At 41.6% G+C, this 18035-nt stretch overlaps 1 protein-coding gene across 2 annotated transcripts; it reads left to right on the top strand.

Annotated features, from left to right (window-relative positions):
- The first annotated feature begins 485 nt into the window (after positions 1-485).
- Positions 486-18031, top strand: bbs4 (Bardet-Biedl syndrome 4). 2 transcript variants are annotated; one of them, XM_010884288.3, is made up of 16 exons: positions 486-674; positions 1369-1420; positions 2813-2892; positions 3019-3082; positions 3788-3899; positions 7898-7970; positions 8159-8212; positions 10134-10261; positions 11839-11893; positions 11991-12059; positions 12156-12308; positions 12470-12641; positions 13433-13502; positions 13673-13808; positions 16589-16658; positions 17133-18031. In XM_010884288.3, the coding sequence occupies exons 1-16, from the start codon at positions 651-653 to the stop codon at positions 17291-17293; spliced, it is 1473 nt and encodes a 490-aa protein (XP_010882590.1). In that variant the 5' UTR covers positions 486-650; the 3' UTR covers positions 17294-18031. The 2 variants fall into 2 exon arrangements, with proteins under 2 accessions (XP_010882590.1, XP_019895956.1); XM_020040397.2 differs by having other exon boundaries at positions 16589-16778.
- The last annotated feature ends 4 nt before the right edge of the window (positions 18032-18035 follow it).

Raw genomic sequence — 18035 nt, 5'->3', positions numbered from 1 at the left:
GCACAGAATGTGAGGATTGGTGATGGTGGTGCTTTTTCATCCCTACTAGTGACTTGAATCTGAGTGTCAGGAAGCTGTGTCAGTAATGGGAAAGGACAAAGGTCTCACCAGACTGCCAACATGTTGTCTGGCTGTTGACTCTGGTAACTGTGACTGCTTTCAGTTTTCTTGCTTTGGTAAAAGTGATCAGCACCAAGTGTATGTCAGAAAGACAATCCTTTTCAACTTTTTTGGAAAGGAAAGAAAAAGGTGCAGTGATCTCTATATTTTTACGGGAGCTGTTTATTGTTTATTCCACAAATCTCAAAATCCAGTGACGTTTTAAACAGAGACAGTACAGAGAGGAGACGTCTGACTCGGGAATTCTTCGGTCTTCTGCTCATTGGCCCGGTTCAGCCCAGCGTAAAAGGTGACGCAGAGCAAGACATCCAACTGGATAATAATACTTACTCCGACATCCTCTAGTCGAGCCGGAAGTAGAACTGTTGTAACTTGAAATGATTAGCCAGTGAGATGTCCTGCTCTGGGTCAACCTCGTTTGCCGGGCGGGAGCAATTAGCCGACTGCTGACTGCTTAGGGAATAAAAAAAGTAGGTGTCTATTTTCGCACTGCGCGGATTAAATGATAATAGGCGTGTATTGCAGTAAACATGGCTGACGACACTGCCTTACTGGTAAGAAACATTTTTGGAAATGCTTCACATTAATATTGCTTATTTGGATTTAGTAGCGGTTTATGCTGTATCTTTTTAGCGATGTTCCAGCATTACCTTGTTACAGCGTGGCCAAATCCTGTAGCCAGCAGGTGCGTGTGTGTCGAGAAAGAAGCGCTCCACCTCGAGATGCCTTCACTGCCTCCCCATGTTGCTTGGCTGCATAAAATAATAACTTTTCACCTAAACATGGTTGGCTTATTAATGAAGTTCCTTGTACTTATTTCATTTTTATACACTTTATTGTATTCTGGTTCAAATGTGCAAGGGTCAGCAGATTGAATTAATATGCATGCAGCTTTTTTGTATTAATTTGTTATTTATACACATAGCATCACTGATCTTGTTATCATTGAGGCACTATTTTGCTTCTTGGTTACAATTAGACAGCCACATAGAAATATGGCAGTATCAATACTGTAATTGCGTCCTCAATGTGAATTAACCCAAAGTGCCAGGACTACTCTATAATATTGGTCACAGAGCTTTATTATTTGTATATTCTTTAGCTTGAAAGGATAGTTCAGTAAATAAAATATGTTTTAGTATTTGGTTAATTAGTCCACTGTTGATATAATCACTGGAAATGGGGAACATTTTCACCTAGTTAGGTTTAGACCTTTTCCAATGCATAGTTTGTGCTTGTCTTTTCCAGGATGTTCAGCTGCCTCCTGCTACCGAAATCAGGAAAACTCGTCCCAAAAAAGGTTTGCAGTTCAAACCAGTATTGAAGATTACCACCTTTATTGACATCACTGACAAACATGTAAACTTACACCAAAACGAAAAATGTAAATTGTTGGAAATTAAAGTTCATCAATATCATCACTATTTTACATTTGCCATTGGTGCTTTATTTTCTGAAGTAGGTTTGAATTTAAGCTGTAGCTGCCGCTATGCGTTCACACATTATTCAGACTTTCCAGTTAGGATGGTTATTAATGCACTTAATACAAATATTATTAGTTACTACTTGTAAATCTAAATTTACTTGAAGAATTAGTATATTTATTGTTTGAGCATCCATGAGAAACATATGTTTTGGAGGTCTTTTTTTTATCCACAGGGTGTCATCATTGAGCAAGTTTCTAAATTGCTGTTGAGGATTAGACCAAAATAGATCAGCTTTAGCTAAACCAGATTTGCTAGCTGGCTGACAGGCAAGGTTTTGTGAGTTGGTCAATTAACTTTGCTTTCTCCTCTGCTGATTCGATCTTTCTACATGTTATAGTGACTATATGAACCACGCTACAATTCCCACAATCTGTGTTAACCCCTATTGGTTCTATTGCTAGGAAGTTGACCCTTCACCCCAGTTACCTGGGTTCACTTACATACTGACGGTTGACAAATAAAAGGGAAAACAACATAAAGTGTCTCGGTAAGGTGTTGGGCCACGAGCTGCCAGAGCAGCTTCAATGCACCTTGACATAGATTCTATGAATCTCTGGATTTCTTCTGGAAGGATACAACACCATTCTTCCAAAAGTTATTTCCTTATTTGGTGTTTTGATGATGTTGTGGAGAGCTCTGTGTAACACGTTGGTCCAAAATCTCCCATAGTGGTTCAGTTGGGTTGACATCTGGTGACTGCAAAGGCCATAGCATATGATCAAAGCGCATCATTTTCTTACTCTTCAAACCATTCAATGACCCCTTGTGCCCTTTGGATGTGGGCATTGTTGTTCTGGAAGAGACTGAATAATGAGCCGTCTTGTTTTTCTTGCCATCTTGATCCAAAATGTAGGTCAACTGGGCCTGCTTAGCAATTTTCTAAATACCATAGAGCATGATAAGATGTTAATTGCTTCATTTTATCAGGCAGTACACTTGTATGGAATCATATGCAATTGTTATGTTGTTCCACTCATTTATTCAGGTTATTCCTTTAATTTGTCAACCGTCTGAAAGTAATACAAATTATTTTCCAAAGTGAATGGATATATAGTTAATTGGAATAAGATCAGTAATAACTAAGCAGTACCTGTACATTTCTATAAGCTAGTCATATTCCGAAAAGTCAGCAGCATTTTCATTAATTTAAATTAATTTAATTGTTTTAAATCTTGGTGATTGTAATTTGCTTTTAACTAATGCAGCTCCTGAGCTACCTATTCAGGAGAGACGAAACTGGCTCATCCACCTTCACTACATCCGCAAAGACTATGAAACTTGTAAGGTAGGATTTTGTTTTGCTTCTGCTGAGAAAAAAATTGAGAAAAAGTAGAATCATATTATCATGGTAAAACTGTGTACAGCTAGATGAATTTGTCTATCATTTCATGTTAGTCTCTTTTTCACTCAGGCCATCATCAAAGAGCAACTGCAAGAGACCAGGGGGATGTGTGAATATGCTGTCTATGTACAAGGTATATTGATTGTCCTGGAGAACCAAACCAGTTCAGTTATTACAGCAGGGGTAGGCAACTTGTTCCAGCCGCTGTCCAATTTTTGGCTTTTGCGGATGGTTGGGGAACCCAATCGGTTAAGGTTAGAAAAGCAAAATACTGTGAACTCTCTAGCATTTGGGTCCAAGTCGGTGGCGTTTATACCTGTGCACCATCCCCACCATCAACTTCATTTAAAGCTTCATGTGTGTACTATTGCCCCTAGCGGCCATACCGAACTGATGTATGTGTAATGCTCATGTTTTCACTTGTATTTCTTCATGGCATACATGTGCCATATGAACAACTGGGGTGGGTCGGGAGCCCGAAACATAATTAGAATGATTATAGAAATGTATTGAACAGAAATAATTATGTTATACCATGATTACATAACACACATAATGTCTCTTATTTTATTTATGTAAATACATAGATATAAACACAATATGGGAACAGATTTCCTAAATCTAATTTACTTAGCAGAATCTCTGGTCATTTGACTGTCTTATCTTAACCCCGCTTTTTATACTTTCTTGGGTCCATATGAAATCCTTCGCAGACCAATTTCTGCCCATGGGCTAGCTACTGCCAAATGCTAGAATACCAGAACAGGTCTGGTGTAACTTGGTGACCACATTTTAGATTTTCATGTCTGTTTCTCTGCCTGTATTTCTCTTGGTTCAGCTCTGATCCTTCGCCTGGAAGGGAAGATCCAGCAGTCTATGGATCTATTCCAAAGCTGTGCAGTACTCAACCCTGGTAGCTCAGAGAACCTAAAACAAGTGGCCAGATCCCTGTGAGTTTCAAACCAAACCTTGAGTTTTTGATCAACCAGTTGACTGGTTGCTTAGACACACATCTACTCATTAGAATAGTGCCACGCATTCAGGTGAAATGCATACTGTGTCTTGCTTCTTGGCACTCAGTGCTCCGTAATCTTAAGAAGTTCACAGGTTTATACCTCTCTCCCTTTCCCCCTTCTTAGACATTATATGCTCAATGACTTGTCATAGAACATGACTGAATACCTTTCATTGTACACTGAACAAAATTATAAACGCAACACTTGTTTTTGCCCTCATTTATCATGAGCTGAACTCAAAGATCTAAGACTTTCTTTATGTACACAAATTTCTCTCAAATATTGTTCACAAATTTGTCTATATCTGTGTTAGTGAGCACTTCTCCTTTGCCGAGATAATCCATCCACCTCACAGGTGTGGCATATCAAGATGCTGATTAGACAGTATGATTATTGCAAAGGTGTGCCTTAGGCTGGCCACAATAAAAGTCCACTCTAGATAGAGAAAGTTTTAGATCTTTGAGTTCAATTCACGATAAATGGGGGCAAAAACAAAAGGGTTGTGTTTATAATTTTGTTCAGTGTACATTCATGATCATACGCGATGATTACATTTGTCTTCATTTGTCTTACATTTGTCTTCAGGATACATATAGATCTTAATATATAGGGCCTTTGAAAAGTATTCAGAGTCAGACCCCTTCATTTTCTCTACATTTTGTTAGGTTATTGACTTCATTTAGAAAAGTTGGGGTACTATGTGTAAAATGAAGGTAAAAACAGAATGCAAAGATGTATGTGCAAATCATTTAAACCCTATATTTAATAGAAAATAGTACAAAGACAACATATCACATTTTGAAAATGAAATATGTTATTGTTTCTTGAAAAATATATGGCTACTTTGAATTGGATGCCAGCAACACATTTAAAAAAAGCTGGGACAGGGGCAACAAAAGTTGTTTAATACAAAAAAATAACCTGGTGGAACAGGTGAGGAACATGATAGTGTATAAAAAGAGCATCCCAGAGAGGATGAGTCTTACTGAAGTAAAGATGGGGAGGTTTTCACGTACAATTTGGCAAATAGTTTCTCAACGTAAAATTGCTATCTCATCATTTATGGTAAATAATATATTTAAACGATTCAGATAATCTGGAGAAATCTCTTCATGCAAGGGACAAGGGTGAAAACCAATTTTGGATGGCCATGATCTTTGGGCCCTTTGGTGGCACTGCATTAAAAACAGACATGATTCTATAGTGGAAATGCTGGAACACTTCCAAAAACCATTGTCTCTGAACACAGTACGTTGCTGCATCCACAAATGCAAGTTAAAACTCTACCATGCAAAGAAGAAACCAGATATAAACAAGATCTAGAAATGCTGGTGCGATCTCTGGGCCCAAGCTCACGTTATCAGTGGCCAAACTAATTTAAGGTGGACTGAGGTGAAATGGAGCAACATGCTGCCATCCAGACAATGTATTTTTCAGAGAAGGCCTTGCTTATTTCAGCAAGACAATGCCAAATAACATTCTGCATGGATTACCAAGGCATGGATCTGTAGTAAAAGAGTCCGGGTGCTAAAATGGTCTGCCTGCAGTCCAGACATGTCACCCATTGAAAACGTTTGGCACATTATGAAACAAAGAATATGACAAAGGAGACCCTGAACTTGTTGTTGACTCTCTGTTGCGCACCTGTGCAATTGGGCTGTACGCTGCTAGCAATACTCGGCCCTCATTCAGGGGGGTTGCGGTTGGTGGGTGTCCCTTTGGTTGATGCCTGGCAATGTGGATGGGTTGATTTCCTGCCTGTTGGGCCCTGTCCGGTGCCTCCCCCGGGTAGGGCCATAGTGTCACCGGACCCCCCCGTCTCAGTTCCAAGGTGTTACGCTGCTATATTATTGTGCTGGGGGATATGAGGAATGCACTACTAACTTTTCTCAGTCTCCTCCAGTTTTAAATTTTAGGAGGAGATGAGGTCCTGGTCCACACCTGTGGATTACCTGGTTTGGGGGGCCCGTTGCTGTCCCTGTACTTGTCCACCTGGTCATATTTCTGACCTAGTCTAAAATCAAATAGACTCTGGATTTAGCCCAGAGAAATGTATTTATTATTCCAATTGGACTCTTAATATCTCACCCGGCACAGCCAGAAGAGGACTGGTCACCCCTCTGAGCCTGGATCATCTCCAGGTTTCTTCCTAAAATTTGACCTTAGGGAGTTTTTCCTAGCCACTGAAATTCAACACTATTGTTGTTTGCTCCTTGGGGTTTAGGGCCAGGTGTCTCTGTAAGGCACTTTGTGACAACTGTTGTTGTAAAAAGGGCTTTATAAATACATTTGATTGATTGATTGAATTTGAACTGTTGAGCAGCTGAAATTCTGTATCAAGTAAGAATGGGAAAACATTCCACTTTCAAAAAAATAGCAGTTGATCCCTAATTTTCCAAACTCTTACAGAGTTTTTAAAAGAAGAGTAGATGCTACACTGTAATAAACATGCCCCTGTCCCAGTTTTTTTTAAATGTGTTGCATCAAATTCAAAATGGGCATGTATTTTTCCAAAAACAATAACATTCCTCTGGTTCAACATTCGATGGGTTGTTTTTGTAATATTTTCAATAAAATATAGGTATTAAATGGTTTGCACATCATTGCATTCTGTTTTTATTTGCATTCCACGCAGCTTCCTGACTTAATAATGTATTTGTAAAAATTGGTGCAAGTTTATTGAAAATAAAAAACAGAAATATCTCATACATAAATATTCAGACCCTATATTCAGTACTTTGTAAAAGTGCCTTTGTAGAACGGCTTTTGGCATTGGTAACCTTGGAAATGCCTCTATCAACTTTAAATACCTGGATTTGGGCAGTTTCTCTCATTCATCTTTGTAGATCCTCTCAAGCACTGTGAAATTGGATGGGGAGCTTCAGTTAATTACAATTTTCAAGTCTCCTTTGGCTTTGTGCTTATAGTTGTTTCTCTGCTGAAAAAGGAATGTTCATCCCAGTCTGAGCTCATATGCGCTCTGGATTTTTGCTCTATTCGTCCTTTCCTCATCCTGATCAGTCTCCCTGTTCCTGCCACTGAAAAACATGCCCATAGCATGATGCTCCCGCAACCATGATTTACCTTAGGGGTGGTGTTAAGCGGTAACTTATTTTCACCAGATGTTGCACTTGGCATTCAGGCCTACTGGTTCAGTTCTGGTCTTATCAGACCAGATACTTTTTTTCTCATGACCTAAGAGTCCTTCTGGCGGCATGCCATATGCCTTGCCTCCATCAACACACTCTAGAATAAATGCATGATTGATGGATTGTTGCAGTGATGGTTGTCCTTCTGGCAGGTACTCCCCATCACTGCAGAGAAACTCTCAAGCTCTGTTTGAGTGGCCATTGGGATCTTGATCACCTCCCTGATCAAGGCTCTTCTTGTCCATTACTTATACAGGATGGACAGCTCTATGAAAAGTCTTGGTGTTTTCAAATTTCTTCCATTACAAAATGGTGGATCCCACTGTGCTCCTGGGAACTTCCCCAGATCTATCGACACAATTCTGTTTCAGAGGTCTGCAGAGGTTTCTTTGGATTTCAGGCTAGGTTTTTGCTCTGACATGCACTGTGAAGTGTGGGATCTTATTTAGATAGGTGCATTCCTTTCTAAATCATTTCAAATCAATTGAATTTGCCACAGGTGGACTCCCATCAAGGTCTAGAGACATCTCAATGATGATCAAAGGACACAGGATGCATCTGAGCTTAATTTTGCACTGTCATGGCAAGGAGTCTGAATACTTACTTTTTTCTGTATTTTTATTTTCAATAAGTTGGCACATTTTTTAAAACAGGGTTAGAAGGGTTCTGTATACATTCCTAAGACACTTTATCCATCTTATTCTATGGGGAAACGCGTGCTACAATCACTGGAACCCAACAATTGTTTGTCAATTCTGATATTTTGTCTATTTGTATTTGTAGATTTCTACTTGGTAAGCATAAGGCTGCCATAGAGGTTTACAATGAGGCTTCACAACTGAATCAGAAGGACTGGGTGGGTAGACCTTCGACAATAAATTAGTTAGTGTGACCAACTTAATACATCAACATTTGTATACAGTAAATAGACTTGTTTGTGAAGAGTATCAATGAGGAAGAAAGTCACATGATATGTTTTGAAAACATGTTTAATGGTAGTTGACTAACACATTTTAAATCTCTCTTTTTCTATATTTCTTCCAGGAGATCAGCCATAATCTGGGTGTTTGCTACATCTACACCAAAGATTTCACAAGTGTAAGTTAAACTCATGCTTAGGTTAGTCTTGGTCCCAGTTTCTTTAGCTAGCATTCCACTCACTGTACTTCATTGTCGGTTCTCAATATGCTAGCACAAAAGGGTCAGATTATAGTCAGAGTCTAAAAATGTTATTCATTAAATGAGTTAAATCTATAGTAGAAATATTCTCTGGATAGTTGACATGATGTGCTGCAGCGAGATAAATAAAAATCAGTTTTGTGAAAACAATGGTGGTAGAACTTGTGTAAAGACCGACCAAAGTATGTGGACACCCGAGCATCACACTTACATGAGCTTAATGGACATCCCGTTCCAAAACCATGGCCATTAATATGGATTTGGCCACCATTTTGCAGATACTTCTTCTTGGAAGGCTTTCCCCAAGATTTTAGTCATGGAGTCTCTCCATGGGAATTTGTGCCCATTCAACCTAAAGAGCATTTGTGAGGTCAGGCACTGATGTTGGACGAGAAGGTCTGGTTCACAGTTGCCATTCCAATTCATCCCAAAGGTGTTCAGTGGGTTTGAGCATTAAGATGACCGTTTGACTGAAACTAAGGGGCCTAGCCCAAACCCTGAAACACAAGAGAAAGCCCAAGAGCATTGTCCTTCCTCCACCAAACTTTACAGTAGGCACTATTCATTACCGTAGGTAGCGTTCTCTTGGCATCTGCCACACCCAGATTCTTCCGTGAGACTGCCAGTGATAGTGAAGCGTGATTCATCACTCCTGAGAACACTTTTCCACTGCTCCCGAGTACAGTGGCGGTATGAAATTGTGCATGTTGATGTGAGGCTTGCATACAGCTGCTTGGCCATGGAAACCCATTTTTGAAGCTCCCGACACACATTTCCTGTGCTGATGCTGCTTCCAGAGGAAGTTTGGAACTCTGCAGTGAATGATGCAACAGATGACCGGGCGATTTTTATGCACTGCGCTATTCAGCACTCGGTGGCCCCGCTCTGTGAGTTTACGTGGTCTACCATTTTGTGGCTGGGCTGTTGTTGTTCCTAGACACTTCCACTTAACAATTATAGCACTTACAGTTGCCTGGGGTAGACATTTCCTAAACTGACTTGAGGCAAAGGTGACATCCTATGACAGAGTCACTGACCTCATCAGAATGACCCATTGTACCTCCAATGTTCATGGATATGTACTGGATGTTATGCACCTGTGAGCATAAAACACATGAAATCAATTAGTAGGGGAGTCTTCATACTTTTGGCAATATAGTGTCTCACGTCTCCAGTTACTAACATATTTTATCATTATACATAAAAAAAATACATACATTGTTCATTTAGGAACTGTCCAGATGAAGACAATAAGTATTATTAGAAGCTTTAAAAAAAAAAAGAGAAATTGCAAGTGCAAAACAGTATGGGTGCTTCATTTATTCCTACAAGAGAAAAACAAGAAGACTGAGATTAACATAATTTTCTAAGAATTGGTAGCTTGCTATCTAGCTATTGTTACCCACAAAGGATTTACTGTTAATGTTGGCCATCTTGTTACGTGACCAAATCTATTTAATATTGCTTTTTATCATCTGATTTGGATTAGCCATTTTGTCTCTCTTGCCATTGCCAACCAGGTTCAGTTTATGGAAAGGTGAAGCAAGAGATAATATAGTAGGCTAAGCTTCTCAAATGTAATTCTGTGTGTTCTCCACACTCATCCTTACAAGAATGTACTCAACACACACTGTCTGAAGGTGTTTTCATGAGTATGTTAAGAGTGTTGGAAATTAAGTGCCAAAACATGGTGTATAAAGAGTGGAATAATGCAAGCTAAAACAACTGGTCCCCAGGCTTTGTTTTTAGTCCCTCTTGAAAATAGAATTGTTTCAATACTGCAAACAACAACATTGTACATTAATGCAAACAAATGCTGTGTGCTTGTGTGCAATGATAGGCAAAAGAACAGTTGAACATTGCCCTGGGGTTGAGCAAGCATGACCTGACCTACATGATGCTTGGAAAGATATACCTACTGGAAGGGGACAATGACAAAGCAATCGAAGTTTACAGGAGCGCTGTTGAGTGAGTAATATGGGCCATTTGAATCTTAGATACATTTTGTCATGGGTGGTTTCCCTAACAGTCCTTTTGGATTAAAGCACCATGTTATACCAGCTGAGCCTCATACAGCATAAGTAAAATGCACTTGCCATGCCTTGGTTCTATATTTTAACCATTAACACACACTGCTCAAAAATATTAAGGGAACACGAAATCATCACAGTATAACACCAAGTCAGTTGAACTTCAGAGATATCAATCTGTCCAGTTAGGAAGCATAGCGGTTGTGAATCAGTGTCACCTGTTTTGGTGCAAATGAAAGTGACAACAGGTGCACTAGAGAGGCAACAGCAAGACAACCCCCAAAAAGGGAATGGTTTTGCAGGTGGTGGCCACAGACAATTGCTCTCTCCTTATCCTTCCTGACAGATTTTACTCTAGATTAGCATTTTGCTAGTGTCATTGTCACTACTGGTTGCATGAGGGGGTACCTGCAGCCTATTCAGGTTGCACAGGAAGTCCAGCTCCTCCAGGATGGCACATCAATACGTGTCGTCGCAAGAAGGTTTGCTGTGTCTTCCAGTACAGTCTCAAGAGCATGGAGGAGATACCAGGAGACGGGCCGTTGCACGAGGATAGATGGACAGGGCCGAAGAAGGGCATCAACCCAGCATCAGGACTAGGATCTGCTCCTTTGTGCGATGAGGAACTTGAGCACTGCCAGAGCCCTACAAAACAGACTCCATGAGGGTGGCATGAGGGCCCGATGTCCTCTAGTGGGACCAGTGCACATAGCCCAGGACTGTGCGGCTCAATTGGTATTCGACAGAGAACACCAGAATTGGCAGGTCCACCACTGGCGCCTTGATCTCTTAACAGATGAGAGCAGATTCACACTGAGCACATGTGACAGACGTGGAAGAGTCTGGAGACGCTGTGGTGAACGTTATGCTGCCTGCAACATCATCCAGCACGACCAGTTAGGCAGTGAGTCAGTGGTGGTCTGGGGAGGTATATCCTTGGAGGGTTGCAAAGACCTCCACATGCTAGCGGTACCCTGACTGCTGATAGGTACTGGGATGAAATCCTGAGAAGGACAATGCCAGAGTGTGTAGGCAGTTCCTGGATGACGATGGCATTGATGCCATTGACTGGTCCTCACGTTTCCCAGACCTGAATCCAATAGAGAACCTCTGGGATGTTATGTATTGGTGCAGCCGACACCGCCAAGTAGCGCCACAGACTGGCCAGGAGCTTTGCAAGTTGGAACTGCCTGTGATTTCAATTGTTTACTTTGATTTTCGGTGTGAGCATGAATCCAGCCCTCAATCGGTTGGTGATTTTTGTTTCCATTGACCGTTATTACGTAATTTTGTTCTCAACAAAATTCACAATGTACAGTAAATATTTAGATTTCTTTAAGACCCGATGTGTGATTTACGTGTTCCTTACATTTTTTGGAACAGTGTATAATAACAAAATTGACCAAATGACTCATTTTAAATAAACATTTAATGTTTAAAATGTTGATACATTAATAATTATTATGCAACAGTGCCCAAATTAGTTGAACAAATAAAGAAATCTATTAATTTCAGGTTTTCTCCTGAAAACACGGATCTTCTTACCACACTTGGCTTGCTCTACATGCAGGTATGTTTAGGCCTTTGAGTCAGATCACGTTCGAATCGTGACTGGACAAGTCCCAGTTTAGTGATTCTGAAGCTAAACCAGACTATTCCCTCTCCAGCAAGGCAAATATCAGAGAGCGTTTGAGCACCTTGGGAATGCCTTAACGTATGACCCCAACAACTTTAAGGTAAGGGATTCCCTCTCTACAGTTCTCTATCCTGTGAGACGCTGTATTCAACTTAACACTGATGCTGTCTGTGTGTGTGTGTTTGACCTTCATCAGGCCATCCTGGCGGCAGGCAGCATGATGCAGACTCATGGGGACTTTGACGTGGCCATGAATAAGTACCGTGTGGCAGCGTATGCCGTTCCAGAGAGCTCCCCCCTCTGGAACAACATTGGCATGTGTTTTTTTGGAAACAAGAAGTATGTGGCGGTGAGCACCTGCTGTTCAACATTAGAGACAATGGGAAATGTGTAGGTGGTTTATTTGGCTGAAAAAAGCGATGGGCGTAGATTTGAAATTACGGGCAGGTGGTCCATTAGAGGGTACCAAGGCTTTCTCTAGCCCATTGGTCTTTCTCTCCACTTCTTCAGGCCATCAGCTGTCTGAAGAGGGCCAATTACCTGTCTCCATTTGACTGGAAGATCCTGTACAACCTGGGCCTGGTGCACCTTACCATGCAACAGTACGCCTCAGCCTTCCACTTTCTCAGTGCTGCTGTCAACCTGCAGCCAAAGACTGCAGAGCTGTACATGCTGCTGGCAGGTACAGGAAAATAACTGCTGCCGTACAACAGCACCAATGAGAAATGTACCCTTTTTTTTTTTATTGTGTACGACACTTTGCCCCTTAATACAACAGTTTCTTTGCCCCTTAATCTTCCCCATTTTTTGTCCTAGAATTTTTACAAAGGCACTTTTTAGTTTTGCTTGTATTTAATAATGTGTAACAGGGAAAGCACAGGGTACAGACACAGAGGGTGTGTTCAGGGCCCTGGTTGATGTTTTATTAACTAAAGGGGAAGTGCAAGGGGAGGAGGTGAAGTAGAAACCTTTTTGGAGAGGTGGCATCGACTATGCCCCCTGGTGGGGTTTTGGATCGAATGTGTGCTGGCGGTCGTATTTTCGGCAGCTTCTGCTCCCTCTGTGTCCTGGCTGTCTTCCTCCACTTCCATTTTGCAACCTTCTGTGGCTCATCTTCTGTCTTGCTGCTTTTGGCCTCAACCCCGAGCTGCACCCTGGGAGCCCTCAAATGCCTCCCCAGACAAGGTCCCAATTGGAGACAGTTGTGTAGGGGCGAGGCTGGCCCAGCTGGTAGCTTCCAGAAGCTGTTTCTGTTGGGGGCAGTAGTCTGACCCTGATTTGTGGTGCGCGGGTGTGTGTACGCCACAGTTGTTTATTGGTCTCAATTTAATTATGTACAGTATCTTGTCTAATAATCCCAGATAGTAGTTTGTGGATTTTCTTATGCCCTTTGTGCAACTTAATAAGTGGACATGTACCACTTATTGTGTGAAGCAACGTATGAATTCTAGACAATTTGACCTTTTTTTTTAGTTGCCCTAACTCACATGGATGACTGGGAGAATGCCAAGCGGTCATATGAGGAAGCAGTTTCTTTGGATGAGTAAGTATTTCACAACTTTTTTTTCTAGTTCTAGTTCTCCTGTCGAATTAAGTCTGTTTTAAGAACAATAATTACTAATCTTTAAACTGTCAGTTGGTCTTCACAAAATGTTGTCTTTATTACAAAACTACTACTCCATATGTTTACTGTTTTTGCCCCATCTATCACAGATGCAACCCCTTGATCAATCTGAATTTTGCTGTCCTACTATTCAATCAAGAAGACAAGGAAGGAGCCACAGCTCAGTACCTGGAGATGGAGAGGAAGGTGATGGAGAGCAACCATAATGCAGAATTTGATCCAGAGGTATGATGTGTGTACGTGTGTCTACTGGCATTTCCATTCTCCAAACACATATAGTGACCGACTGCAAATCAGAAGAAGTGAGGCAATATTTTGCAGTCTTCACCAGTCTTCGCCAAAAGGCTATTCTAGGCTTAGTTTTGAGGTTTGAGTTTTAGGGTGCGATTAAAATCTATTTATTCCTGGAAGTTGTTGGAAGAGTTAAGCTCTGTTGCTTATAATCAGATCTGTATAGGTTTGAACCTCCTCTCTTAGGGCCATTTGATCTGGGGAACAATCAGATGATTTTCCTACACTGATCAACTATAACATTATGACTACCTGCCTAATATTGTGTAGGTGACCCTACTGCTGCCAAAACAGACCTGTTGAGGCATGGACTCCACTAGACCTCTGAAGGTGTGCTGTGGTATCTGGCACCAAGACGTTAGCAGCAGATCTTTTAGGTCCTGTAAACTGTGAGGTGGGGCCTCCATGGATCGAACCTGTTTGTCCAGCATATCCCACAGATGCTCGATTGGATTGGGATCTGGGCTGTGAGATCTCGTTGTTGTGTTCCTCAAACCATTCCTGAACTATTTTTGCTTTGTGGCAGGGCGCATTATCCTGCTGAAAAATGCCAATGCCATCAGGGAATACCGTAGCCATGAAAGGGTGCACATGGTCTGCAACAATACCTAGGTAGGTGCATAGCATAGCATAGCATCATCTTCCGCTTATCCGGGGCCGGGTCACGGGGGCAGCAGTCTAAGCAGGGATGCCCAGACTTCCCTCTCCCCAGACACTTCCTCCAGCTATTCCGGGGGGACACCGAGGCGTTCCCAGGCCAGCCGGGAGACATAGTCCCTCCAGCGTGTCCTAGGTCTTCCCCGGGGTCTCTTCCCGGTGGGACCGAGCTTCCCAGGAAGGCGTTCCGGAGGCATCCGAAACAGATGCCCAAGCCACCTCAGCTGACCCCTCTCGATGTGGAGGAGCAGCGGCTCTACTCTGAGCTCCTCCCGGGTGACCGAGCTTCTCACCCTCTCTCTAAGGGATCGCCCAGCCACCTTGCGGAGAAAGCTCATTTCGGCCGCCTGTATCCGGGATCTTGTCCTTTCGGTCATGACCCAAAGCTCATGACCATAGGTGAGAGTAGGAACGTAGATTGACCGGAGTACTTCGAGGATCTCCACCTAGGTAGGTGGTACGTATCAAAGTAATATCCACATGAATGGCAAGACCCAAGTTTTCCCAGCAGAACATTACCCAAAGCATCACATAGTGTATCCTGGTGCCATGTGTTCTCCAGGAAAGAGACATACACGCACCCGGCCATCCACGTGATGTAAAAGAAAACGTGATTCATCAGACAAGGCCACCTTCTTCCATTGCTGTGTGGTCAAGTTCTGATGCTCACATGCACATTGTAGGCACTTTTGGCAGTGGACAGGGGTCAGCATGGGCACCCTGATTGGTCTGCGGCTACGCAGCCCCATACACAACAACCTGTGATGCACTATATGTTCTGGCACCTGCAGTACAAGCATTAACTTTTTCAGCAATTTGAGCTACAGTAGCTCGTCTGTTGGATCGGAACAAACGCGCCAGCCTTAAGTCCTCACATGCATCAATGAGCTTTGGCCGCCATTGACCCTGTCACCGGTTCACCGCTTTTCCTTCCTTGAACCTATTTTGATAGGTACTGACCACAGCAGACTGGGAACACCCAACAAGGGCTGCAGTTTTGGAGATGCTCTGACCCAGTCATCTAGCCATCACAATTTGGCCCTTGTTAAAGTCACTCAGATCCTTACGCTTGCCCATTTTTCCTGCTTCTAACTCATCCATTTTCATTGACAACGCAACTTCTCACTTGTGGGGTCCCTCAAGGCTCTATTTTAGGCCCCAAATACCTTTCTCACTATATATGTTGCCCTTGGGGTCCATTTTTAATAAAAACAATATCTCCTTTCATTTCATGTACACATTTATATCCCGATAAATACAACATCTAAAGACGCTGTACAGCCCGTTTTAGACTGCCTAAAGGACATCAAAATCTGGTTGGTGCTAAACTTTATTACTTAAAATGAAAGGAAGACAAAGATTCTTGTGTGGACCAGGTAACTTGCTGGGTGATCCTCTTTATACCCTACCCTAGCAGCTTATAGTAGACTGTTTGTTAAGAATCTCTTTTTCTTTGATAGCTCCATCAAATTTGATAAGCAAATTAGTCTAGTAGTGAAATCTATCTTCTTTCAGCTAAGACTTTTGGCAAAGGTTAAGGTCTATCTTTCTGAGAGGGATTTTGAGTTAGTTATCCATGCATTTATTACGTCTCGGCTGGAATACTATAATTCCTTGTACTTGGGGGTAGATCAGAAAATCGGCTCCAGGTAGTACAAAATGCCACCGCTAGACCTTTAACCGGTATAAGAAAATGGGAGCACATAACACAAATGTTGGCCTACCTCCATTGGCTTCCTGTTCGTTTCAGGATTGACTTTAAGGTTTTAATGCTTGTCTATAAGGTTTTAAATGGATAGGCCCCTTTATATCAGTCTGAACTTTTACATCGGCATTCTCCAGTCAGTTGACCATCACTCATACAGACTCAGGAGCCACTGAGTTATTGTGCTAACACGTACTACAGTGTGACTTATCGTCATGATTCTAAACTTGTGTAAGATAAATTAAGAAGGGGAAAATCCATCTTATAGTCCTATTCTCCATCTCCCTCTTCTAATACTTAAGCAGTGTTGCTTTTCACCTCAAGCTAGCTCCCAGTTTTTTTGTTGTTTCAGCTCATTGAGATGGCACAGAAGTTGGCATCTCATCTCCAGGTGGGAGAGACCTCAGTCTGGACCAAGCCAGGTAAGGACTCCAAAGGTGGCCAGCGCTCCAAGACCACATGGCTACAGCCCCTGGGCACCAACCAGGCCCTTGGGCAGGCCATGTCTTCTGCTGCCAGCAAAAGCATCCGGCTAGGTGCAGGTGTGTGTGGTAGGGAATGAGGAAGGCTCACTGGCATAATGTTGAAAACAAGTTTGACCAAGTCGTTGCCTATTGAGTGTGTGGTTCACCTGTTCATTGATAATCAGTCTTTGGATTCCAGCTGTCAGAGCATGATTTTCTAAATAAAGGGTATTAGAGGAAGCTGGTCTAGATTAACTATATTCAGACGTAACTTTTTTGCACCTGTTATTAAACTCAATATAACAGTTGTCTAGACTATCACTGCCAGAAAAATAGTCAAAGTATGAAGTATTTCATTTGTAGTATGTAATATAATTACTCTGTAAATAATTAGTTAATATCAGTGTCAAATTCTGCTTTGAACTCCCTAAGGCTCAAAGGCTCAACCTAGGGCCGCCTCCACCTCCATGACTCCAGATGAAGAGCCTGACATGGAGAACAGCCCCTCCCATCCCCAAGAGCCACCAGAGGACCCGGAGTCAGAGGAGCCCAAAGAAAAGAAGAGGAGCAGGTCTAAACCTGTGGCTGAGTAGTGTCCTTACACCGTTACCTAAAGTGAAGGGATGTTTGGTGCTTTAGAAGATGTACTGGTGTTTTTTAGGGACTTTTTGTGAAGGCAGTGTTTACAGGTCTGTGGAAATTACATTCAGAGTACGTGGCATATGTTGTCTCAATCAGAGATTGTTAAAATGTAAGTTGCGCTACAACTGTTATCTTGAGCAGGCTATATTAGGGATATCTGCTTATTTAAAGGTTTGCACAGAAAATATTTATACATTAATTAAATGTTAAATACAAGCCACAGTTGTTCTTATCTGGCCTAGTGATTTGGAAAGGTATCATCTGTCATTAACTACACAAGTATTCACTGCAGTTGTCTTTTCACAGTTTCCATGTGCGATTGTTTGTTTGACATCTGTTATATTGAGGATTAATTACACACCAGTAGCATTGGCTGAAATATACACAGTCTAAAAAGGGTTATGCTTCAGTCAAGTTTACTGGTCCTTTAAAAAAAATGTACACAGTAATAACACTCAAGTCAATATGCAGTAGTTAGGGGTACAATTTCAGTGCTCGAATTGACAAGGTATCTGAATGTTAAGAAATATATACTCAGAATTGAGTTTTTCTTAAAATTAAAAAATTTATTAGAGAGAGTAAAATTAGGAATTTAGTTATTGGTCAATTTGTAACAATTATTGTTTTAATTGAGGTTCATTTCAACATTGTCACAAAGAAAATGCTAAATAAAATATTTTTTTACTATTTGTA

This window comes from Esox lucius, chromosome 19 (genome assembly GCF_011004845.1).
Source record: "Esox lucius isolate fEsoLuc1 chromosome 19, fEsoLuc1.pri, whole genome shotgun sequence".
Classification (NCBI taxonomy): domain Eukaryota; kingdom Metazoa; phylum Chordata; class Actinopteri; order Esociformes; family Esocidae; genus Esox; species Esox lucius.
This window is presented reverse-complemented; position numbering and strand designations above follow the sequence as displayed.

Bases quoted from the DNA above. Each gene is read 5' to 3' on its own strand.
- bbs4 (XM_020040397.2), top strand. From the start codon at position 651: ATGGCTGACGACACTGCCTTACTG. The intron at 1,421-2,812 runs GTTTGCAGTTCA...TAACTAATGCAG, and splicing joins GAAAACTCGTCCCAAAAAAG to CTCCTGAGCTACCTATTCAG. The intron at 10,262-11,838 runs GTGAGTAATATG...TATTAATTTCAG, and splicing joins GTTTACAGGAGCGCTGTTGA to GTTTTCTCCTGAAAACACGG.